The sequence below is a fragment of the Argiope bruennichi genome, chromosome 2 (genome assembly GCF_947563725.1).
Source record: "Argiope bruennichi chromosome 2, qqArgBrue1.1, whole genome shotgun sequence".
Taxonomy (NCBI): Eukaryota; Metazoa; Arthropoda; class Arachnida; order Araneae; family Araneidae; genus Argiope; species Argiope bruennichi.
The window spans coordinates 83019584-83046730 of NC_079152.1; the positions used below are offsets into that span (position 1 = coordinate 83019584).

The window sequence follows — 27147 nt, forward strand, 5'->3', positions numbered from 1 at the left end:
AATACTATTTAACAATAATTAAATTGGAAATACTTTCTAAAAATGTTTGATCTTTCGTTTTTTCCCTTAACAACGTAATCTTAAATTATAAATTAAAATGCATGTTTGGAGAGAAAATTGTTGATTAAATGTTTAATAAATAATAAAATACGTAATTGTTCTTACGTGTTTTATTCGTGAGAACCATCTACGTAATTATTCAATAAAACAAAAAAGATTTAATTTTTTTCTTCATATTTTGTACATTTTTTTTCCATTAAAGAAAAAATTATCTGTATAATTCTTCAGATTTAAGATTTGTATTGGTGTAGAGAACAATTAAGATAAAGGGTGGTAAATGCAAAAACTTTAGAATTTTTTTGTGAACATAAATGCAATAAAATGTATAAAGAGTATAGAGTTTTAGGAATGATTGTGCATTCTATAACTGACAAGAAATCTATGAAAGTCAATATAGTAAATTATAAAGTCTTGTTCTTTGTTTTCACAAGAGATAATGCACATATAACAATCAAAACAAGGACTACTAACTGTAGAGGCTCTTAAATATTACATATCCTCCTCTAGAGCCGAAATATCTAAAAATACGTTTTTTAAATTGATTTTAATTAAATTTCTAAATAAGAAATTTTAAAATAGTAAATATTATGAGAAATGAAAATAAGAAAACCTTTAATTGTGGATGACCTTCAAAAGAATTAGTTACAGTAATGTTAAAAAAATTTTATATTTAAAAAGTAACTTTTAAGAGCGTTGTAAACGAAATTACTTTAAATACTCAAGTACAAAATTTGCCAGAGCTGTTGATATGTGAGTTAATCAAACAACTGGAAAAAAATATGACCAACATCGATTTTGGAAACATGAAATGAAAACCTTAAATATAACAAAAAAAAAATCTTCTTAAAATGAGAATTATGACTAAGAAACTGACATTTGCTCTATCTTTATATTAAATCTATAATTGAAAAGCAAACTATCTTTTCACATGATCTTTTACAGGTTCATCTTTCATGCTTTTGTCATACACAATACACGCAATAGGATTTGAAAGTGAAATTATCGATAAGATAATTGGAATAAACATAGAGTTGTTCTACAGAAGGAGGGAATTTTGAAATTTACAATGTACAAAATCTGTAACAATTGAAGAAAAAGAAAATAGTCGGAAGAAAGGGAAAGAACTTGATATTATATCTATATTGCCTATAAGGGAAAGATTCAAAGGAACATATTTTCTCTCTCATAGAAAAAGCAGAACTATTTGAGAATCGATCACTAAATTTAACTTTTTTTGAAAATAAACAAAACTTGCTCACTAAGACAAATGAATAAATATTATTAAAGAAAAGTTACGCTATATTAGAAAGAGTATGAATAAACGGTTACTTAGTATTAAAGGAATGACATTTCATGATGGAACTTTTAAAAGCCTCATATTTTGCATTGCTCAAGAGCTCATTATTAATGTTTCTTAGATTATTTTTCTTATTAATTTTTTAATGCTTTCAAAAGCAAAACTGCAATTGATTAAAATTCAGCAATGATGTATTTTTGTATCATTTATATATATTTTTTAAAAATTAGATCTATTCAAAGATAAGTTTAAGATTGAAATCTATTTTCCCTTTGCGTGATGTATTTTTGGGGTAAAGAGAATAGACGAAGATATCGTGTTTTATACTTATGTCTCATATTGTGTTTTTATGTCAATAAAAGTTCGGTCTTTCATAGTGCATAATTTGGAGAATATAAAGAATGGGAAAATGCAACAGATAAATATTTATAAATTATTTTTAATTGTATTCAGGAGCGAGACATTCTTTTAAAAACCTTTATGTATAGCTTTAAAAAAATAAACTATTCTCTTTCTTATATTATTTACATTCTTCAAGTAAAATAATAATAATAATAAAAAAAAAACAGGTTTTAAAAAATGATACTCAACTTAAGTTTGAAAAACAATCACGAATACCGACTAATCGATTTAAGAGAAAAGATAACAATAAATAAATAAGAATATCAACATCTGAGAGTTTTCAATAAAGAAATATTTCGAAAACAACCACTTCTGTCCAGAAAACAAGAAAAATTCTTCCCCCAACCAATCCAAGCGTAGGACAGAACTGGGTGTGAGCAACGGGTGAAATGAATGAAATGGCGAAAAATTCCGCACTTTTACTTCATAATCCTTACTAGAAAATCCGAATGTCTCTCTTCCATCCTACCTTGCGAGCAGAACCATTGGACGCTCAAACTTTTCCACTGACAGAAGGTGAACTCCGCCAATGAACGACAGTCTGTCTCTATGACGTCATTGGACTCCTCCTCTTTAGAGAAGATGGAAGCAATAGGAAAAAATTTCCCTTCTAGCGGATCTCTGAGTATCTTTAACCCGGTGGGAACAGTTCAATTGTCAGGACGTCAGTTATTGTAGTGTTTATTGGTTAAAAGGGGGAAAAAGCGTACCTTTTGTTTTATTCTGAGACTTCTTTTTTTGCGGCTATTGCAGGTGGTTTTAATTATCATTGTATGCTGTGGTATATGATGTGGACTAGTTGCAACATTCGTCAGAAAAGACATATTTCTAAAATTCCTGGAACCATGCCGCTTATATGAATAAATTTGAAGGAACACCACTGTCTAGTAAGTGTACCACCCTTTTTTTTTAAATGCAAAATTTTCCTAATTAGCTAATTTGGAAAATCTTGACGTTTATTCAATTTTTTGTCATTTAAAAAAAATTATTAACAATGAGGAATTTCAAATTTACTTTGTAATAAAAAAAAGCAGCATTAAAAAAAAAAAAAAAAAAAAACAGGATTAAGTAGAATTTTATGATGATGTATCCTAAATATGAGAATTGTTTTTTAAAAATGAACCATGTAATTCTAATGTAATTAAATATAAAATACTTCATTTGTATGAAAATATTTATTTGAAAATCATTTGAAGTGCGAAAGCAGTAATGGCTTTCTAAAGTAAATATGATTTCTTTCAATATCTGTGCGTTCACGACATTAAAATTTAAGTTTGGTACATGAAATTTACCTAATTTTCTTTTCCATACTGGTAAGAAATATTATCCAATATTAAATTTATCTCAAGGAAGTATAAATGACATTTCAAATCAAATTTTAATCAGTAATAAACTATTTTACCTTAATATTCCTGTTGAAATTTCCATTATTTTATTTTGATTTTATTCGAAATTCTTTAGTGCAACTGCTTAAAAATGCCTGGAGATTTTTGAAATTATATTTTTAAAGTGCTTCAATATTTTATACTATATTTACAAAAATGTTCCACTGATTTTAGAACATTTTAAGAATTTAAAATAAATAATTGACCCTGAATACTTGCAGCCTAATTATTTTGTTAAGCTTGATAATGATTTTAATACGAATATTTTAAATTTGGTTTTAAAAAATTAAGCAAAGTTATTTTATTATGTTATATTACCTGCATATTATAAAACTAAAATATTTTAGAAAAGAAAAGTCCTTTATTTTTATTGTTGCCCAGGAAATTTAAAATATTCTACATAATACTGAATTTAGAAAATGCCTGCAGTTTGCCACTAATTCAAAAGATTGAGATTCGATCTGCATTCTAACTGAAATGCAGCTCAGTTTGAACCAGAAATTATTTCAGAAAATGCTTTGCATTGTTGGCAAGCATTTGCATATTAAATAACATAATTAACAAGCTTTTATTTTTCCTTATTCCCAATAATATTTCGCTTCTCTTTGAATCTTCTTGAATTTGTTGCGCATCGACTACCCATTATGAGAATAACGAAATTGTTCAATGAATCAAATTTGAATAAACGGTACTCAAAATTTTCGTCGAACGTCTCCTAGCACAGCAATAGAAAGGTAATCTAAATTTATTCATTAAAAAATTGGGCATGTATGCGGAAAATGTTGATTAATAATAAAATACAAGTATATTTAATAACGGAAGTATTTATAGAATTCATTTCAAAGAAAAATTAATTTTATATTTTAATGACAAAAAAGAAAAAAAAAACATTCACTGTTTGATTAATCTATTTTTAAAATGTGAGCTTTATTTACATTTCGTCTCAAATTGGAATTCATATTATAATAATTTATATTTGGCTATCTCGTTAAAGAACTCTTCTTATTTTAGCATGCTAAAATCTATTCATTATCAGCAAGTCTCAGAGTTTTTAAACATACACTTTCCATAAAAAAATAACTTTGGAAGACTTTTAATTAAAAAAATAATAGTAATAAATTGCATCTCACAAAGATATTTAAAATTAAACTAAGCGACAATGTATAGTTTTTAGCTTGAATAATGAATGATACTTGATTTTGTGAAGACTTAGATGACATTATAAAGAAGACAAAATAAAACGTATGTTAAAAAGTACTGCATTTTTTTATTAATGTGAATTTATAATAATTTTGATAAATATAATAATAGAATTTGAATAAACATTAAATTTAAAAAAAAAGAAATTTTTAAATGATTTTTACCTATTTGTTTTGTTTGGTAATGAAAAATAATAAAAAAATTAAGAATACGTCAAAATGTTATCTCTAATTAAATTTCAAGAATATTTTCAAAAAGAATAATAATAATAAAGAAAAGTTAAGTTGAATGTTAGATGAAATGGTTAATTTTTAAATAATACTGATATTTATAGAACATTTTTTCTCATAAATGGTTAAGTGTAAATGTTTTTTTTTTTTTTTTTTTTTTTTTTTTTTTTACAAAAAAAATCATTTTTTTTTAATGTTTTATCTTTGTAATGTTAAAAAAGAAAACAAAATATGCTAAATATATTAGCAGATTTACTTGAAGAAAGATGTTTTCATTGCAGAGTGCCAAAGATAAATATATATGTAAAGAAGTGAATTTCAAAAAGACTGCTGAAAACTAAAATTAAAACGTAGTCATATGAAAGTTTTTGGTTTAGATATATTCTATGATTATACAATTATAAAAAGTATATATATATATATATATACTATATATATATATATATACTTAAAGTATATATATATATATATATATATATATATATATATAAAAGTATATATATATATACTATTTTTCTTCTGAAAAAGCATCATCATCGAAGCTCTCTGCTGTATTTAAGTCAATTTTTATCAGCTGTTGTGATTCTTCATCTATAGATTTAAATTAAAAATAATTGTTCCAACTTTGGGAAATAAACCAAATAAAGTTTCATAATAAAACAAAACAATCCATTTCGCTTGCCGAATATGCTCTAAATCATTTTTCGATTTATTACAAAATAATCTTTTAATAAAAACTCAACAACAATCATTAACAAACTCAAACCACATCTCTGATCCCTAAATGTGACGCTAACACGTGAATGCACATTGTGTGTCACAAGGGATCTTCTGCAACTGGTAGGGGAATAGCAATTCGGTGATGGTAACACGATCCGGCCGCGGTGGCGGTGGCTTTGACTCGGAGCGGTGGGTTTGCCGGATGAGTCCGGGGAGATCGGGTTCCCCAGGTGGCCGGTGATGGGTCCGTGGTTTCTCCGCCACCCAAGCCGGCGGCTCCAATCATTGCTCTTAATCTAATCATGAACCTCTGGTGCTAATAGGGGAATCGTCTGGACGCCAAACTGGTTCGAAATTGAGATGTGTTTCGCTTAGTGTTAAAGGGAGGTTCGGGTAGTGGTGACGGCTTAAAAATAGAGCGGTCTTGGATAACATTAGATATCGAAAGAGTGATGTGGCAGAGACCTTAAGGGTGCAAACTGCCTAATATCATTTTAAAAGCTACTTTTAGTTTTAAAATGGTGACTGTTAAGATTTTTATATGGCTATATGCCTTCTTAACGAAGAACAATTAAACAGAACTAGGAAAAAGTAAATGGTCAGTATGAATCCTTAAATGTTTCAGCTGACTTTATTTCAATTTATTTATTTCCTGTTTCATGATAAGCTGTTTTTGTTTTTAACTGCATTATTTGCTTAGCTTCTCCGATTGTTTTAAATAAGGTATAAAACGGGATATTTTTTATCTTATGAAAGATTATTGGTTACACCGAGTAAAAATTAGTAAAATTAATATTTAAAATAAATTGTTTAAATATATAATTATTTTTTCAATGGAAAACACTTTTTTTGTATGAGAGCAAATTATTTCTTCAAATTATAATCTGGCTATATTTTTAATGGTTTATTTCTAAGCATTCAATTTCAAAAGGTTGATCACCTGTCTTTTTTTGTTGTTGTTGTTGTTGCTGCTGCTGCTGCTGCTATATATATATATATATATATATATATATATATATTTGTTGTGTTGATCGCAAATGTTGCAGTCGGTAATTATATAAAATATCAATTTAATTTTGATTATATATGTTTTCGAAGAAGAATTCAAATATTTAATCCATAAATAAAATTGTAAATAGAAGATTTATGCCTGCTTAATTCATAAATAAAACTTTAGATCAGTTATGATGATCTGTTAAGTAGGAATAATTTCTTGTCTGGTTTAAAGAAATTCGAAATCAGCATCATCATATTTTTCTGATCATTTACGGAATTCTCAATGAATATTAATAAATTGAACAATAACATCTCGCCGAAAAAAAAAAGAGTTCAATCACTACGAAGTTTCACTTATTTTTCTTCATTTAAAATAATGTTTAAGATAACAACAATTCTGAATAAACTTTTAGTTCAAGAAAAGTTCCGTTTTATTTTTAATTGTTTCTTACATTTGAAGTTTTCAACAAGAAAATTTAAATAATTTTAATAATAGAATAAAGTGTAAATCAAAAGTTGATATTGAAAATGAAACAATACCAAGGAGCTAATAACTGAAATAAATCAAGTATTTTATTGTGATTTATCTGACTCAATGAATTAACAGATAATTGCATAAAGTTATACTAAAAATTCGACTCAATTTATTTGTAACAATTTACAGTTTTATGCACTTACAATGAAGTCATTTCATATGATATCACAGTCGTATGGAAGCTGTAGTAAATGGACAAGCCATCCCAGAAAATGTTATCTGCCTTGCACTATTTTGCAACATTCCGTCCAATCTCTTCCTGTAATATATGCATAATGCAAAATTTAAATTTAGGTAACAAGCTTGATGTATAGCGATGTACCAAGCTAGCAGTTATAGATTAATATGAAGAATAACTTGCTTTCTGTACAATTACCATTTCTAGCATTCTCCATGGCAACAAAATTCACTGCAAATAAATAAATAAATTAAAGCAGAAAATATTTTTAAGGCGTACTATTTTCCAAGATTCCTACACTTAATCGAGTTATCTCATATGTGATAACTTACAGACAACTCCTTTTCTGCCTTCAAATGCGCATTTCCACTAAAGAACGGAGAGAGCCTGTCAAATAACTCTACAACCATCCTTTGTTTGTTGATGTCATTAGACTTCCTAAAGAAGACCCCGAAATTCATTTCCACTTTTTTCCTCATTTTTTTTATTATTATTTTTTTCCTGAGGACAGAGAAAAATTAGATGGATCCTTAAGATTTCGGTATGCTTGATATCCTATCCGACCACGAGTAAGCGCGTTGCACGCGGTAGATATGACGTTGCGTTTATGAAGGGGAAAAAAAAAAAAGGAGTAAAGCTTAGTAAAAAACTTATTATGAGAAGTGTCTTTCTTTACTTTGATAGACCAGGATGTTACACTTGAAATATTCATCTGCCTGGCTTGTGTTGTCATTGACTTGGTAGGTCTAAATTGCAAAAAGTGATAGTTGAAAAGCGTCTTGGAAATTAACATAAAAAACTCATCACCCTTTCTGTCTTGTATAATGCGCATTATGAATGAAAAAATATGTCAGTTTTTTTTCTTTGCAAATATGTCATTTCCATGCGAACCTAGTTGATAAATAATTATGATAAGTATCATATGATGAATGACTAAATTGAATTAAACATTGTATTAAGAGGTCAAGAGATTTATCCACTTCTGATTTAAAAAAAAGATTTTTTTTTTTTCTTTTAAATCAAAACTAGAGCATTGAAAGTAAAACTCACTGAGAACCATTTTGCACTTCGTTACAAAGGAAGTAAACAATTAGTTGTGGTTATAGGAAAATGTCAGAAGAGTAATGTCCATTTAGCATTAAATTTTTAGAAGACGTCTCATAGTAAAAGAAAAGAAAATGAATTTTTGATTTTTAATTTGTTTAATTTATTTCGATGTAATTTTAGTAGCAGAAATATGTTTGACTATTGATTTCACGAGACAACTGTATTTAGTAGGTGGACGTGTTTCACACTAATGTGCTCAACAGTTACTATGGGACTGTTGTGAAGCTGAAAAACTTGCAGAGGAAGCTGGCTTCGCAGAATGTCCAAATGATCACGGCTCTACAATAAGGAATAGATTTCTATTTACACATTTTGAGATGTAGCTGTTTTTGCAATAAATAAGAGGAAAAGAATTCTGATGCCGCAGTTTTTTGAAAATGCTATTGTATCTTAAATTGGAAATATTTACGTTTTGCTCGATTTACTACATATATTTAGATCCACAGCAAATCCAAAACCATAAACTGGCAGCTATTTGCGATTAGATGATCGCGCCCTAGGTCCAGATTTTCATCTTATGATTTAATTCTGATTCAAAATTACAATCCAGTCCTATAAATCCATAGAATCCATAGTATAGCTTTTTTTTTTTTAAAGTTGTAAATGAAATAACATAATAACAGTATGTTAGGAAGTCATGTTTCTTGGCTATAATGTAACGTTGATTTAAGTTCATGCTATTTAGCAACGGAATTGCGCAAACGGAAATTGGGGGGGGACACGCTGTATGAAGAGATCCTTGCTATTCGCCCCTTGCTTTTTCGTTTGAAGATAACTGAAATTTAAAGCTGATATACATTCATGATAAATATAGCGTCAATGTTTTGTGTAAATGACTTTTTTACAGACATGATTTTTTTTCCCAAGATTACAATATTTTATTTTAAAATATTGATGATGATATTATTATTTTAGAATTATAATGCAGCCTTTTTCGTTGCTAGGATGATTAATTTACTGCGAAATTTATGACACTGAATGTTGAGGTATTAATTTGATAGGAAACTTCACTTCCAAAATTTAACAGGAATGCTTTTTTCTTATATTTGCCAAGGAATTTGCTATATATTATCTCATGAAAATGACCAAAGAAGCTAACTTTTATAATTAGACTTAATACTTGTAACATTTTTATAAAAATTGTCATGTATGTAAATCATATTTTAAAAGCAATTTATTTTGGTTATTTGGTTTACACAAATTACAATGATAAAATTAATAATAGTAATGAAATGCTACAAATGCAATCCTTTACTTAATTAGTCTAGATGTTCTGCAGGAAAATTTCATTTACTGTGGGCATTCATTTGAAGAAATAATGCCATTTTATTTCCGATTTATATGAATAAATGCATCGTTTTCCTTGGGAATGACAAAAACATGTTTATAAAATTAGTCATGAAAGTTTAAGAAAATATATATTTAAGGTATTCATATGATTATTTGTTATATGATAAATAATTATCAATTGAAGAATGGAGTCAAATTATTCGGAGAAGGACTAAATTATATAGTCAGTATGTATTTTAAACTTCAAACAAACATTTAAAATCATCTTTTGAACAGTTTCCTTAAAATTCAAACTTCATCAGATCTTTTACTACAGATGACGACTGTAATGAAATCAAATGAAGTTTTCATAACTATCAAAAGTGAGTGCTTGCTTTTGATATATGTGGCTTACTTAAGTTAATAAACTGTTCAGACATATAAGTTCAGACATTTCAGAGAAACTTTGCTGCAGTCGAAATCAATCATTATTTATTTGCAATCGCTATCTGAAGAACAGGATGAATATAGATATATCAAACTTTATAAAGTATTTGTTTTGTAAATAGGCAGCTGAAACCTAATATAGATTATACAGATTATCTGTTAATGCTATTTTTAATCAGGAAATGCTTTATCTCATATTTACCATCCTTATCTTGAGAAAAGGATTAGAGAATACCTCTTTTTGTGATACCCAGTTCAAATGTACCAGAAGATTAAAAAGTTATAAATAAACTAGTAAAATCTTGGATAATGAAATAAATAATGACAATGCTATTGGTTAAGAAGGAAGAAAAGAATGCATTGCAAGATTAATTATATCTTACAATAACTTGTCGCTCGAAAACTTTCGACAAAACACATTCTTAGCGAGCATGGAGTTTTGCATCCCATTGGAAGATTATCAGATATCAATTACATTTGGACCCATTGCAAAAGATTTTTGGGTTGTTTGTTGCCTTCTTATCTACCCCTCAAAGAAGGAAAGGGGAATCACGAATTTGCACATGAAAAACACCAAAAAGTCATTGTCTCAATGTTCTAGAAAGGACGGACAGACCCATGTTTCAATGAAAGTTCGAAGTTCGCCTGTCCCTTTCGTTGTCAAGATTCTTGTTGACTCTTCGAACAGTGACCCCTTATTTGAGTAAACACCCAAGAGATAGACGTCTGCACCCTGCTGATATCCGTCCCTTTGCAACCGGAAAAGGGGAAAAACACAGGAGTAGGAATTATTTTGAAGTAAATTTCCGCTTGCATATTTGGCAGAGATGTAGGAGGATAAGTCGTAAATAATAGCATGAGATTCAAAGATCAGGACTAAGGTCAGGGTGGGATGTTCTTGTCGAAATTTGACAGGATTCGATGTTGTACAAACAACATTTACCATTTTTTAAATTATTCAATAGATTATATTTTGATGAAAAATGTGTATTTCTGTACAATTAATTAAATAAAATAGAACAACAGTTGTTTTGATGTGGAGAACGTTTTAAATTATATATTACCAGCATTAATTGCATGCAGTGATCGGAATGTCAACTGAAAAAAAAAATCAAAGAAGAAATATATGATTTGAATACTTGCGTGTTATACATCCTCAAAATATTACAGATAATTACTAAGCAAACATTAATTAAGCTATCGTTTTCTTCCTTTATATATTAAAATACACTAAATGATTCATTCGTTAGTTTATATTTGATAAAAAAATAATGTTCACATATTGCTGTTGTAAATAATAAAACAAGGGTTAAATATACACTTCTTGTCTTTGTATTTCAGTTAAAATTAATTATCCATTTAACTCCAAGAGAATTGAAATCTAGAAACTTTGTATGATTAGAAAGAAACAGTCTAAGAATACACTACAGAGATTTACTGTAATATTTATATCAAAGGAAAATATAATAAAACCACTGACAACAAAAAATAATTTTGAATGGAAGGATTATCTATCCTCATAATATATATCTAATTTAAGTTTAAAATATATAGAAGAATTGCGAGTTTAGGGTACATATCTCTTTCTCTCTCCCCCCTAGGCCCGCAATCTGAAATCATATTTTTTTTAATTTGATAGTAATTTTATAATATTTCTGTGCTATTAATTATATTAAGTAGTTCAGCAAATTCCATTAAAGATATTTAGCATATAAGGTATTGAATCTGTTTATTCAAATGATGAACTGAAAATTCCCTTTCGCATTTGAAAGCTCTAGATAGGGAAATGAACATGTAATTTCGTCACTGTCGGATATATGAACTCAGTATTTGTTTTAATAATATCCTTATCAGATATTCGCTTCGAAAAACAAAAAGTTCTTATCTACATTTAGAAATTTTGAAGGGTCAAATTATCGAATTCCTAGAAAAGAGAGGCCAACGCTCTCTTATAAGCAATAAATATATGAGATCTAATCGAGTTCCTTTATCTTTCCCTTTCCTGCTCGTATAATACATACTCATATGTCACTATTAAATGGGAAAAAAGTACATATTGAAGTTGCAAACATATAAGTAATGTTATGTAAATATGTATGTGTAAAAGGAATATTAGAAAATAGAAAGGTAATATTTAAATATAATTGAAATTGGAAAAATCAATGGTTGTTTTGTTATATACTTATGCTTATCAAGCATTACTACAGAAGTTATATATTTGTGATTTGACTTAAAAACAGTCGAGCTTGTTGGAAAGTCAATATTGTATTTATTAATCTTTACATTAAGAAACATTAAAAGTCATATTTTTACTGAAGAAATATAGACAATAATTCATTTACACCTATCTTATATCTCATCAAATTTTGAAATGACAAAGTCTGTCAGTACGTAAATTAAACTATTTTAAAAGGAAATAGTGAAATATTTGGAAACACAGGAAATAGAAGCTTAATAAAAATGACCATGCAATTATTCTTAAAAGTTATTTATTATTGTTTCATTCGAAAAAAAAAAAACCCATTCAGGACATTTTTTTGCTTATACCCATTCAACTAACAATGAATTCTAGAGATTCCGAGTTCTGAGATACATTGTGATGAAAAGAAGGAGAGGAGGAACATAAACGGCAGGAATCATTCTGTTTAGTAAACTGTTTCATTTGTGTATGCGTTTCAATAACTTTTTATTTGTTTGTATCTTTTTTTTTACTTAAAAATCCCTAAGATTAAAACATTTTTATGGCAATTTCTTAACTAAATACAAAGTTATTTGTCAGAAGCTAAAGGAGATTCAATAAAATCTGTTGCAATGACTTTTTATAGAAAACGTGAGCTTCTTCAACCTCCTAGATAAACATCCCGAGACATGAGATGACACCAGAACTATCTTTCGCTTATCCCCGACGGACACTGACTCGTATCATATGATTCCTAAAAGGATGTCTCTCTTAGAGGCGCCCGCAAGTCATCTCACTGTGTAATGTCAGGGTGGACAATTTTGTCTCTGTTCGCGGCAATCCTGAGTCACGCGAATCTCATTCGGAGGGGGTGGGCGGACGGAAAAAAAATCGTCTGTTCACCCTTCCAAACAAAGAAGGACATTTTTTTACGATCTTGATGACAGACTTCTATCTGTTCTTGAAACTGAAGTGAACCATATACAGCCAAAAAGTGTTTTATCATGCCTTGATGACAGAAACAGTAGTCCAGGGTTGGGTGACAGCAGTTAGTTGGAAATACCTACAAATGTATACAAGAAAGATGCGATATTCACATCCAAAGAAACACAATTTGTTGTTATACTATTGTCGTTACACACAGTGATATACAATTTGGTGTTAAAACTTTAGAAAAATTTTGAAGTTTACCTTTTTTTTAAAAAAATTCCGTTTTCTTGTTTATTGAAGTTAATTTACAATAAACGCATATATTTATCCATCTTATGCATATTTATCAATGAATACAAAATTAAAAATATATTTACAATATATACAGCTTACAGACAAAAAAAATTACACGATTTAAAGAGTGCCGATGGCATTTTTTGATCATTAATAGTATTTTAAAAGTCGAATAACGTTTTTAAACTCTAATGCAATAATGCTTGGGTTATTAATGTTTGTACTTCCATTCTTGTTGCCTAGTTAGAAAAAATTATTTTTTAAATTGCTTCTTAACTTCTTTTAATAAATGGTATTATAATATTCAGATATCGTTTCTAATCAATTATTCTATTCAGAAGCATATCTGAAAAAGCAGATTTATTTATTTTTCTTTTAGTGTTATGTGTTACTGATAGTACTTAAGTGCACAATTAGCCTTCAAAGCTGTGATACAGTAAGCATTTGCCGGCTTCAGTAAAATGTACAAATAATTAAAATTGGGTGATAATGAAATTAAATGATATATATGCATTTATAATAAAATATTATTCAGCAAGCATACTAAAAACTTATTACTAAAAATAATTAACTAAAAATAATACATACTAAAAAATAATTATGACCACTATTGCAGTATATTATTTTTCTGTATATCCCCTTTATGATGCGGGAGTTTTGATGCAAAAAAGAATATTTGATTTCATTGCTGTTCGAATTTTTTTCAGATGCTGTCGTTTTGCCAATTAATTACCAAACATATTTTACTCATGGGAAAGGTGGAGCTTTTTTCTTTGAGCTCGATCGCATGATGCAAAGATTTGTTTTATAATTAGTTTAATTATTATAAAGATTTCATTCAGAACAAAAAAAGAAACCGCTCAAAAGTTTTGCGATATTAAAAGAATCTGAACGGAAAAATAAACATAATATTTTTCTGAATAATTTTCATATTGAAATTTATTTTATTCGTTTAGTTCTGATTAAAGAATGACTCATAAATTTAACGCATAGGAAAATCAAAACTTAGTTAAAATATCAATGTTTTATTATTGATTTATTTTTAAAAAAAAATTTATAACGCTTCAGCTAATCGAATTAATAAACAATCAAACAAGCGGCAACTTTAATAAGAAACCATTTGTTTTTTTTTGAAAGTGTTAAAGTGAGAATAAATTAATGTATTCTGTCAGGAACACAAAATCATATTAATGAATGTGCGATTTTTCCGAAAATTATGGTAAAATCTTCTGAGAAGATGAAACGCATTCCTTTGATTCATACTCCGTAGCACGTATCTAAATTAGCTTTCTTCTAATTCTTCCATCCAATCCGCCAAAGCTCTGCATCTCATTAATTTGCTTAAGAAAATAATTTACTCTCCTCTTTCCATGTTTGCAATTCCAATAAGCAAAATAAATTATCTGCATCTTCATATTTAGAAATTTAATGGCGCCTGACAAAATCGCACATTTCTGCATTTTGATAAAACGTTCGGTTTTAACCATCTGTGAGAAAAGAACTCTTAATTTCACTTTTTACAGTTATCTTTTTTTCTTTGTCTAGAATTCGGGATCACTTAAGCGTAGTCATTTTTAACAGCACCATCACGTCTGGGCTGCTTTGATTCTTTTGAATTGAGAAGAAAACTGACGTAAGTCAAAAATCTCCAGTTTCAAAACGAATGGAACTGTTCCTTCAGCTGTATTCAGCTAAATTTCTTTTGCATCCGTTATTAGCTTCGCATGCTATTATTAAATGGTATTTACTAGTAATACGATTCGGTCTAATAAGTTTAACAGCATACTTTTTGTTTTATTATGGCATTCAGAATTCGATTGAATTGCTTATTTACCGAAATGATATGTTTGGCTATAAGCAGAAAAGGGTTTTAAATATTTGTTTCTATTTCATCTATCAAAGACAATGAATTAATATCTATTGAAATTACATTTCAACGGCTAGTTTATATAAAAAATAATAGCTGGAAAAGTAATAGTTATTTTTTTTATATATTTTAAGTTTCTGTACAATTTTAATCTGCGCACTTCAAAATTATCCTTGTCGCGAATTTGATAAAAAAAAATCGAATTATTCTGAACAGAATCTTTATCTACTACATATATTTATTATTAACATTATTTTCATTTTGAAGTTTCGAATATAATCTTGTCGTAGTATTATAGAAAATTCGAAAGTAATCTTTTTCTTGAATGTCAAAAATTGTCAGTCTAATAATGGCTTTTCCATTATTAGACTGACGATTTTTGACATTCAAGAAAAATTTCATAAAAATAAAATTTTGATTTTTTTTAAAATTTAAAATTTTTAAAAACATACCTCTAAAAATACATCCAGATAATCTGTCTGTCCAGATAATCACTTTTATATTTGTAGAAAATTTTTGTATTTGCATGTATGCCCTTCATTTCAATTCGTCCCATAATATTCGTTATAATAATTATGTATTCATTTATATAATTTACATCTATTTTCTAGACAATTTTTCAAAAAATGCTATTTTATTAACATTGTCTAATATCTTTACAAATATAAAATATGTTGTATTAATGACATGCCAAATCTTATGTAGAAGTTCTGAAAAATTCATTAAGAAGATATATTTGATAGTAAGATGCTATTAGAATGAATCATCTACCAGAAATATCAGAGTACATTGTTTAACTTAATTTTAATTTGATAACTACTTTACTTAAGCAGTTAAGTTAATTACAGTAAATATTGTATTTATTAGAATTCGAGCAAAAATCTGCTTTGTAACATGATTTTCAGGGATTATATACAAATTAAACTATATTTTTGCAATAACTAACTAACATCAGAAATTCTTTATAGAGAAAATAGACCGAGAAACCAAACCTCTATCCTTGCTAGAGCAAAAACATGCTCTGACTTAACCTTCTTTAGAGATGAATGCTGGGTAAAAATCTCTTCGTACTTAATTTTCTCTTTGGAGCGTTTCTTGATTAAATCTCAAGCGAAATGACACCTCGTTCCGAAAAATTAAAGTCACGCCAAATTGCAGAAATTTTCGTCGACCGAGCCAAAAACTTTTTAACTCAGTGGGGGACTGAAATGAATGCTTGGGGGAGGGCAGGCAAATGGGGGTTGAATACTAATCGGATAATGTCGTGTGAGTGGAGTAGAGTTGTAATTAGCGCGACCAAACGATCCGTAATAACGCTCGTCCCCTTTTCTGATGTGGTTCAATCGTCTGTGTATTGGAGAAAATTTTTCGTACCAATGAGGGAGTGTCCCCATACTTCAGCGATGATAGTTTAATTTGCGCTGTTTGAGACTTTCGCACCATTTTTTTTGTTGCTCCTTATAATTTAATTAAAGCGCGATCGGCTTAGTAAGAAGCGTTTATTTTCGATCTGCAATAATTAGCTGAGTCGAACAGAAAACATATTGATGATACATTTTTTTTTTTTGTGTGTGTGTGGGACAGAAGATTGATGCAAATATCTCAAATTAAGTTAGTGTTCTTAAAAGTTATTTTAAAGTTCTTATCCATATAATCAATTTGAAGAGTTCTCATTTGAAAGGTCGAAGGAATCAAAATTCTAACGCTCTTTGTTTAGTTGAAATCTTATAAACATTCTTATTTCACAATGATTTAAGAAACTAAGCATACTATAAAAAGGAACACTTTTTTTGCAGCATTCAAGGAAGCAATATATATTTTTTTACCTCGGTATTTGACAAAGGTATAATCCCAGACAATTCAACCTATTTATTTTAAGCACTTTTTTATTGTTCTTATCTGATTTTGTCTTCTTTTATTTTTAAGTTCTGTGAATTTCTTGTCCTTACCTAATTGATTTTTTCTTAAAATGGGAATTATTTAATATTTTTTCACATTATTTGATTTTAAAAATCTTTATTTCATTAAAATAAAAATAGGAACACTGATTAATGTAATAATTTAACAGATGTGCATGGCAGATGCTATGACAGAAATGAATTTAGTGTAAAATGGTTTAGTGTTTTCATCTATGAAATTTTGATAACGTTATTCTAACATAGAGAAATACTGCTATTTTTTCAAATATAGTCTAAATGATTTAAAATTCATTAATCAAAATAAAATAAATGTGTGAATGATTCAAAATTTTCTTGAGTTCGTCTATATATAAATTGTTTTGTTTCACTGCTTTGTGAAACCTTTCTTATAGATTTGAAAAAAAAAATGATTAATGTATTTATATTAAACTAGAAAATCCATATGAAGAAATATTGAAAAAGATTTCCATTAAATAATTCCAAAACTTTTCATATTTTTGTTAGAATTTGTTTATTCTTATATGATTTATTCTCAATATTTACTGAGTATGTTTTATTGTACATATTCAACTAAAAAAAATCTGTTGAAAGATAGCGATACAATTGAATGAGTTATATTCAGGAATTTAATTTAGTAATAAGACCTACTGTTCATTTTATTTTCCTTCTTATTTCCAATTTCAAGCGAAATAAAATTATGAATATTTCAAATATCAGAAAATAAAACATGCATTCAATAAACAAAAATCGTTCTAGAGAGAATAAAATAGCTAATATTATTCCATTTTCCCCTTGGATGCGCGTTTGATAATAAAATTATTCTTTTTTACAAAATTCCTCGTTTAAAGAAATTGTTCGGTTGAGAGGATTATACTGAGAAAGCTAAGATTTGAATGCAAGAAAACTCGCACATAACAATAACGAATTTAATTATTAATAATTAATTATTTTTTATTACAAATTATTATTTAATTTTCCTGGAATAAAATAATTTTTCTATGAGAATAGATACTTTATGAAGATCAGTAATACCAGAAAAAATCTTCTTCAGATTAATGCTTACGTAATTTAATTAATTATAAAATCGAATTTTATAGACATCTAGGAATTTTTTACAATTTTCCTGCAAGTATTTTCATAAGAAAGCACAACAAACGGCCTTATTTTTGCTATTCTCTGATAAAAATAAATTATTTAACGCATTCGCTACGAAAACCGACAAAAGGTTCAGGTGCCCGGAATTGATCTTCTTTGGATAGGATACCACAAATGGAAAAGAAAGAAAAGCATCCGTACATCCTAAAGCGATGCGAAGAACCCGTAGAAATTGATGCCAGAGTCACGTATTGACGACATCGGAGACAACTCATTTCCTTCTTTTGAGGGCTTCAGAGACACGATCTCTGCTCATCCCCACTTTCTCTTCCCCTCTTTTCGTGTTCCCCCTCTTTCACTTGTTATCTGGCCGCAGCAACACGTGGACGACTTGTTGAATTTTTCTCTTCTTCACCTACTCTTCTTTCTCCTTACTGCTTGTTGATCCAACGGCTTGGCAAATGGGCAGTAACATTAGAAAGAAGAGAACAGTGTCTCGCCAGAGAATGTGGCTTTTGGATCTAGTTTCTTTTGATGGCGAGATGGTTTCAAACATTTTTGGGAGAAGACCAGCTGAACACATTGGAACAGATTGGACAGAGAATGTTTTTTTAAGAGCATCGCGCTCTACGAAATGTTGCTTTAAGAAGATGGGGTTCATGCGTTTGTTTGAAAGGGTGCGTCAAGTATTCTGAAATGAAAGAGTAAGAGAAAGATAAACAGTTAAAGTTCGAAAGCTGAATTTTGCCAATGTAATTTTTTACAACTATATCGACATGATACGCTTGCAGTTTACATCATATGGTTTGTATTCAGATCCTTCTTAATGAATCGGAATTATAAATGCATTTTACATTAATAAGAACACCTCTAAAATTTTTAAACAAGTGCAAACCTTTTTTTTTTTTATAATAAACCGTTATATTCCAACTCATATCACTTGAATAGAACATACGATAATTCAACCTACTTTTAAGTTTAGCAGTTTCATGTAATTGGCTCTAAATCCTAATTAAATTAAATGTTTTATATATATTGCCTTCACTGCCGTAAATTAAATATTGGAAATTTATTTTGGTTTAATAATCTTAAGAAATGTAAATATTATAAAATACAAAAGTAGAATGAATTGCATGTTTAAGCATATAAAACAATTTTAAGAATTATATTCTTTAAAACAGCTTTTGTTTTATTTCAAAAATATTTGCAACTCGAAATTCTAGCAATAACAGATTGTTATGATATTCATTTATAGACTCTGAATTAACAGTAAACAACTTCAGAATTTAATTTTTCATAAATCATTTGATAACTTAGAAATTCTTATATTTCAAAAAGACTTGAATCAACCTACGAGGCAGGATAAGACGGCTAATGATACTCCCAAAATTTCAAGAGACAAATTCACTTTCAAATATTCTCAAATAAAGAGTATTAAAAAAGGAACAATGGGCGCGAAGAAGGGTGAGGAGAAGTCAGAGAAAGTGAGGGAGCGGAAAAAGAAATAATTGATCCGAAAGTCAGTTTGGGCGAGGTTGTAACGGAACCAAAACCAAAAACGCAGCAGCAGCAAGGAAACCTGCTTCGAGGAAGGGACAACTGACGCAGATGAGCGATCGCGAGTTCGGGCATTTCAATTAAGCGGCGAAACATCTTTTGTCAATTAAAGAGCTAATGTTCGCACAAGCTGGTGCCTATGGAACTGAAATGATCCTTGCTCGAGCTCTTGTCATTAGACGCCGGGTTCGGGCATTGTCTAAACTCCCATTTAGCAATGGCTGCAACCGACTATTGATTAAAGCACCTTCCCTACCCTACCTTCAATATAACTACTGTTCCGTCTCACTGATCACACGAGGGTTGGCTTATTGCAGCGCCGCCACCATTAAGGGCGGATCGGAGGATTTAATAAAGAGCCTAGTGGTATCGATGTCGATTTTGAACATCGGAGATTATTTCCACCCCTTGTTTTTGATAAGCGATTTGTGAGTGTATTTTTATTTTATTTCCTGTGCCAGGATTTGAATGGGAATAACTCTTGTTAACTGGTGGAATTGATGAGGTCGGTAATGGATCTCCCTCTGAGGTGAAAGAGGGGTATTCATGTGGGTACATTTTTCCAGTGTAAAATTCCAGCATATGAATGCATATAATTCACTTTTTATAATGTGAGTTAAATGTTACGCAGAATGACATGCTGATGACATCGGATAAATTGAAAATGAAAATAAAATCATAAAAATTTCCGGCAGAGTTAATATATTAGTAGATTTTGGTTGCAATGAGGACAAATTAGTTCGAAATTGATATTTTATATTAACATTCAAAATCATGATTCACTTACTTCAGCTGCAGTAAATTAAACATTAAGCCGCCGTTCGCGGATGAAAGCTTAGTGGCACCGATCTGACAATCTTTAAAAAACTGAAGTGGTTGGAAAACAAATTATGTACAAGTTTAATATGCGATAAAGTTATATGTATAAGCTGAATCATTAATTATTTGTATTCGTTGAAAACAATGTCCTGACAAATGTATTTCGCATGGAAGAATTAAATTTATGTAGATATAATTTATAATTCCATAGTGACTGGAAGATTCCATAAGCGTATTCCACAAACTACGTAATTTATAACACAATTTTGTCTGAGATTTGCCTTGGTTAGTGTCTATAGAGAGAATATAATAATATGGAAATATCTAGGCTCGATGATCCTCTATGTTATACTTTTGCCTGAAATAGAATGGTCAGTGACTTAATAATGATTTGCATCTTGATTCTTTCATTTTACATGGTTATTAATTATTACCTTTTTTTCATTTTTATCACATCTTTAATTATACATAATTTATTTATAATTAGATAATAGAAAAACTACCATTTGAGCACATAAAATGACGTTAACTACACAGTTAGTTTATATTAAGCATTCATAGTTTGCTCATTCGGTTCGTTCTTCTATCATGCCAAATAAGGGAAAAGTGGGGATGCGACCTGATTAAAATATTTTCTTCAATACTTTTTTGTAATATTTTAAATTTTAAATTTTCAATATGAATCTAAATGCATACTATATAATAAATTGAACATGAAGCGAATGAAAATTAATCATTTGATTTGCAACATATTTTTTTTTATTAGCAAATTCATTGTGATCTTACTAATGCATTTATGAAGTAAAGTTTTGCAAAAAACGCACACACACACATATGAAAAAATCATCAATAGTCATTTTTTCAATAAAATTACAGTCGAAGTAGTCAGTGAACAGATTTAAGGCCAAATAATTTAATAATAGATCAATCAAACAGCGTGCATGGTTCAATGTTCTAATGTCTGTGTACATAACCTCCACCACCCGCATCAAAGTGTGTTGTTCACTTGATAAAAACTGTCAAAGGCTGTAATGAAGTGGGTCTTGTGTAGTTTATCAGGGACTTCCAGGTCCGTCCGAAAACAGTCTAGAAGAAGATCTTTAAGATCTTCGGATGCGGATTTCCCTTTTCCTGGTGCGGAAAAGACAGCTTCCGCTCATTAGCAAATGGTCAGCGAAAGGAAGTCATAATTGATGTGCTTTTCAGATCTTCCGAAAAACGCATTTCTACCACGGTAACGTAACATCTATTTACCATCCGGGAGTGTTGTCGTCCTTTTAATCCTTCGACTTTTAGCTCGCTGGAAGTTCTGCATTCTACAAACGTACACATTTTTCACATTTTTATTACTTTTAAAGCAAGCAGCATTGAATGAATACTCTTAATTCAACAAACTGGGAAAACAATCTGAAATTTTTATAATAAAAACAAATTAAATAGTTCATAGTTTCTCATTTTTCCTTTCCTAATTCTGCAAATTTTAAACTTAAAAAAAAAAAACCTTTTGAAGTTCTTATTACTTTAGTATTGCTCTGATGTCCGTTTCTTAAATATAAGAATAAATGCAGCTTTAAAATAATTTCACCACTATTGAATCAATAGTACTAAGGAAAAATAAATAGGGGAAAAAAAATGAAACTTATGTAAAATTCTGTTTTTTCTTCCCTCTTTCCTTTCAGTGCTTATAAGGCAATTTCTCTGATAAGCATTCATAACAACAGTTCTTTCAGTATATCTGAATCCTCAAACTCATTTTGAGCATCATAAATTTTCGTATTTATTAATTCCTATAAAGCTATTTGTTACCTTCCCAAAATTTATAACTTTTTTTCCCCTTTCTTTTCTGACTTTATGATTTGATCATACTGAACTACTTGTACTCTGCTACATAAATTCAAAATTGATTTATATGTTTTGAAGCTATAAGCATTATTCAGTAATTTTTCGAATACGAAGTATAAAGAAAATATTCCAATCATCTAAAAATTAGTATTCGAAATTTTGAAGAATCTGCACGTTTTAAAACACATTTTTGGGAAATTTCTGTCTGTATGTTGCAAAGATAACTCAAAAATACTTTGAGCAAGATGAATGAAATTTGGTATATGGTCTATGCATCAAATTTGAGGATTTCTATAAAATTTTGAACCAAATCTATTCAAAAAGAGTCTGTCTGTCTGACTTTTTAAATATAAGTTAACGCGAAGCTACAAAACGAAGAGACCTAGTTGGATAAAATTTAATACACATATTTAAAATTACCCATCAAATTTGAGGTTGAATATTTGTTGGTCTATACTTTCAGAAGTTTTTTTTTAACTCGATAACTAAAAAAAAACAACAACAATGACTTCAATATATCAAATTTGATATATGATTTTGTAGCTGCAGTTGTAGTTAGTTATGTGTCAAATTTTGGTTTCAATCGATCGGAAAAAAAATGCATTTAAAATAAATATTCACTTTTATTAGAGAGAGTGTTTTAGGGTGATCACTCCTGCTGGTTATAATCAGTTATTTGCATTTGCAGAACATAAAAAAAATGATATTACTCACCTTTATTTTCAAATATTAATTCACCTTGAATCAAATTTCCTAAGCTCTATTTATTTTATGTGTCCAATTATCTTGACACGAATCATTGCAAATTACCTGACACCGTTAATTCAAGGAATTTTAATTCACATGACAATTAAAAACTATTTTATAAAAGGAACTCTTAAATAGAGGACATTAACTATATTCTAAGCCCATTTACATTTTAAGCAAGGAAAATGTATACCTTTAAGTGCTTGCCTAATTTTAAGATTATTGTGACAGTTAAAAATACAAAGAACAATTTCAGTGCTCGGCATCTTCCAGGAGATTTGCAACTCTTTCAGTCTTTCTTCTAGGGGAGCGCAGTGGAATGTAGAGATATAACTCCCATCATTCGATTAAAATTCATCAGTTTGAACCAGAAAGCATATCATTTTCAAGATAAAGATAGAAGTATTTAATGCCACGTAACTAAGGGGCAAACTATAGACGATAACTCCAGGGAATAATTATATCTTGGCATTCAGAAAGTGCTATAGTACTAATGATTAAGGAATATTTGTTTGTATATTATTATCAGAAGACTGAAAAATGAAAATGCTGATAAAGTGCTGTTGAACTTTACGACTGCAAAGAAGTTGTTTGTACTATATAAATAATCGAATGTTTTTATTAATTAATCAATAGTTTTATTTTTATTTTGCTTATATTAATTTTTCATTCAAACTCAGTTACTTGCGTGAAATTATAGTATTTCTCTTATATATTTTGGAGCGATATCTATTGCTATCCAATTTGAAATTCTTTCTCTAAATTATAAAATAAAAGTAGAGAAAAAAACGACCGCATCGAGAATATATGAGATTCTTTAACCTATCTGATGAAATCTTTCCCTCCCTTTTGGTGAAAGCAGCCTATATCTTTTTCGAAGCGGAAACGAAGAAAACTGACCGTTAAGAAAAGACCCTTTTGTCCATTTCTGAAGAAATGGCACTTTCCCCCCGTTCTCTGTCGGTGGAATCATTACGATAGAAAAATAAAATCCCTTTAATCTTCCATCCGAGATGAAATGGGTAAAAAGAGGAGAAAAATCGAGGGGGTCGGGGTGATGGTCCGCTCGTTCTCTAACTTTCTATCGAAAAGAGACTTTTCATTCTAACTTTGATCTACTGCAGCCGATGCGAAAAGTCACAGAAGTGAAGTGAAGAAAGAAATAATCAGTTACAGTTTGAGACCGAAAGAGGTTTAAGTCTAAAATTCTTTATCATGCTCATTCTTTCCGATATCTGTGATCCAGGAAACATCTTTTCTTCCAAATAATTATATCTCCATTTTAATTGAATTCATGATAATTTAATTTATAATTTGAAATAATAATACTTTCGGCAATAAATTAAATTTAATAATTTTATTCTTAAAAGTATTTTTATTTCAAATAGTTTATTATTTCCTAAGTTAAGCTAGCACTGATCAATTTTATTTCTTGGTTAAGAAAGAAATCGGTTGTATTATTCATTTTGAATATTTGCCATGTTTACTAATTTAGGAAGTTAAATCTTTCTTTCATAAAATACCTAAAGTAATAAAATTGCTGAGAATCGAAAGTAAAAATAAAGTTTATACTTCAGTTAAAATTAATTGTACAAGCTGAAGTAATTAAACATTCTTTTAATTTAACGTACATGTAATTAAATGCTGGAAATCTTATTTCGATGCATTGAATTAAAGTATCTACACTTCATTATGGATGTCTATTTTAACTGTCACTTTTTCTGAAAGTAGAAAAGATTTAATTTTATGTGGATTAAAATTTAATAAACGTTAAGACGTTAACGTTAATTAAAATATTAATTGTAATTTTATCGTTAATTTCGGTAACAACAGTATCATAATTTTAATATGTGTATTAATCTCATTTTTATTTCAAATACGAGTATCATATTTTAAATACATGAATTAATATGATAATTAATGAGTTTTGGGCAAATTCTCAAATTACTCTAGTTTGAAATTAAAAATGAACAAATAAGATTTTACTGCAAATCAGTTTTCTTTAAAGTTAACTCCTCAAATTCATTCTACGCAGTGTTGATTTTTTTTTCGTTTAAAAAGAAATGTTTAAAATGACACTAAATTATTATTTATATAATTTTTATTCATCACGCAGTTTCAATGCAATATAGGTAAAAACTTAAATTTCAGAGCATTGTAATCGTTGGTAATACTATGTTTAACTAAATCCCCATATTCCTGAACAATTATTTTTTGTATCTAAAATTTTAAAAATCCACTTATACAAAATTAATTTTTGCTATCAGAGCTTCTTGAACTTTTTCCGTGCGTGATTTCTTTTTTTGAGAGAAAAAAATTTTACTATTCCCATTTTTATTTAATATATATGGCAAGTTCAATAGCGAAAAAAGACTAAAATTACTCAAGTATTAATTACTGATAAATGAAATAAAATTTATTTTGAGAAGGTAAAGGGCAAGCTTTCTTAAAACTTTTGCTCAAAATTTAGGGAAATTTGAGAAAGAAAGCTATGTAATAATTTTGGAAAATTATTATACATTACTCTAATTGCAGTTGAGAAACACAGTTTAAGAAGTCTTTCTTAATATAAACCAGTTTCCACTTCCCTTTGACTCGCTTCACTATCAACCTGAACGGCAACCTACCCCAGAAACCATCTAAATAGCTCTTAAAGACAAATCCCTGATCTCACTGGCCAGAATTCAAATATCCCTTTTCTCCAGTAATAGACAAACATTCAAACGGAGTGGTAAGTGAGAGAATGACAAAAGAAAAATAATAAAAAGAATCTACCAAAAAACTACCTAAACAAGGTGGCAGACTTTTCCTCCTCCCCCTCGTCTGCCTCCATTCCTGTGTATTCCCTGGGCGACTATTTTCCACTACCTCCCTTTCGTTGACAATTTTCAATTTTAGGGGTAGCTGTCTATTTAGCCTTCCTTTTTTATAGCCTCCTCGGACGTTACCAAAAACTCAATCCCGCTCTTTGTTATCGCTCGGTGGAGATGTTATCGAAGTAGCATTGAGAATGAGAGCCGTATCTGACTCCCTCTCGGTAAATGGATTTTTTTTTCTATTTCAGGGGCTTTTTCTTTTAAGAGAAACCTTTCTCTGTGAGCACCCCTACAAGATTTGTGGGATTGGTTCGATCCTTGACGGGAATAATGGGGGACATTTAACCCCTAATTGAGTTCAAAGGTGCGGCTGGGAAGAGGAGAGATTCCATCCTTCTTCCTCAGATCAGATATTTCGCTTGGTATCGGACTATTTTCTTTTTTCGGAATACTGGTGTATATCCTCCTGACAGCATTTCTTCAGATCAGTGAAGTTTCTATTAATTTGAATCTTTACTATATACTTATAAAAAACTGTCAAATCTGTTTTTTTTTGTTTTTTAACTTGCGATCTTATTATGGCCCTAAAAATATATAAACGACCATAGTTTTGTCAAAAATCGTTCCTCCCAAATTCCAAATACACTTTTATTTCCAGGGAAATAAAAAGGAGAGAGGAAGAAAAGTGGGGGAAAAAAAAGAAAGAAAGAAAAATACGTAAGCTGTAGCATTAACAAAGTAAACATAAAAAAATTGTTGAATTTTGGTGAAATAATTGATTTAAACGGTTGAAATTAAAAAAAGAAATGCTACAACGCTATTGCATTTTTCGCGGGTAATCTCTAGTTTTTTTCCTGTTTTCTTTTTTTTTTAAATCTTGAAATTGTGGCTTTTTATTTTATTTAAATTTATTCTATATGCTAAAGTATTCATGGGAAAATGTAAAAACTAAATTTCTGTTTTCTTTCTTTTTTAAAATCTGTTATCATGGAGATTTGGATTTTCATAATGCTAGAATATTAATTCAACTTAGATAAATGTGGAAAAAGGAAATATTGGTCGAAAGTTTTATAGGCTGACCATATTCCTTTTGTAAGAGAAAAAGTCTGGAGAGACTACATAGCCATTAAACAACGATTCTGTGAAATTGCATATTTGTTTAAATTATTTTTTTAAAGAACATTAATTAAAATCCCAAATCACAGCTCTTTATCAACTGTGAGAAAATCAAATTTCTTTCGATGGAATTATGTAAT

At 29.1% G+C, this 27147-nt stretch overlaps 1 protein-coding gene across 1 annotated transcript in view; it reads left to right on the forward strand.

The window, feature by feature from the left end:
- Nucleotides 1-2394: 2394 nt before the first annotated feature.
- Nucleotides 2395-27147, forward strand: part of LOC129957556 (histone-lysine N-methyltransferase MECOM-like) — a 239593-nt gene continuing 214840 nt past the window's right edge. The window contains exon 1 of the mRNA XM_056069918.1: nt 2395-2646. Coding sequence (XP_055925893.1) covers nt 2616-2646 — 31 coding nt within the window. The 5' untranslated portion in view covers nt 2395-2615. The remainder of the gene's footprint in view (nt 2647-27147) is intronic.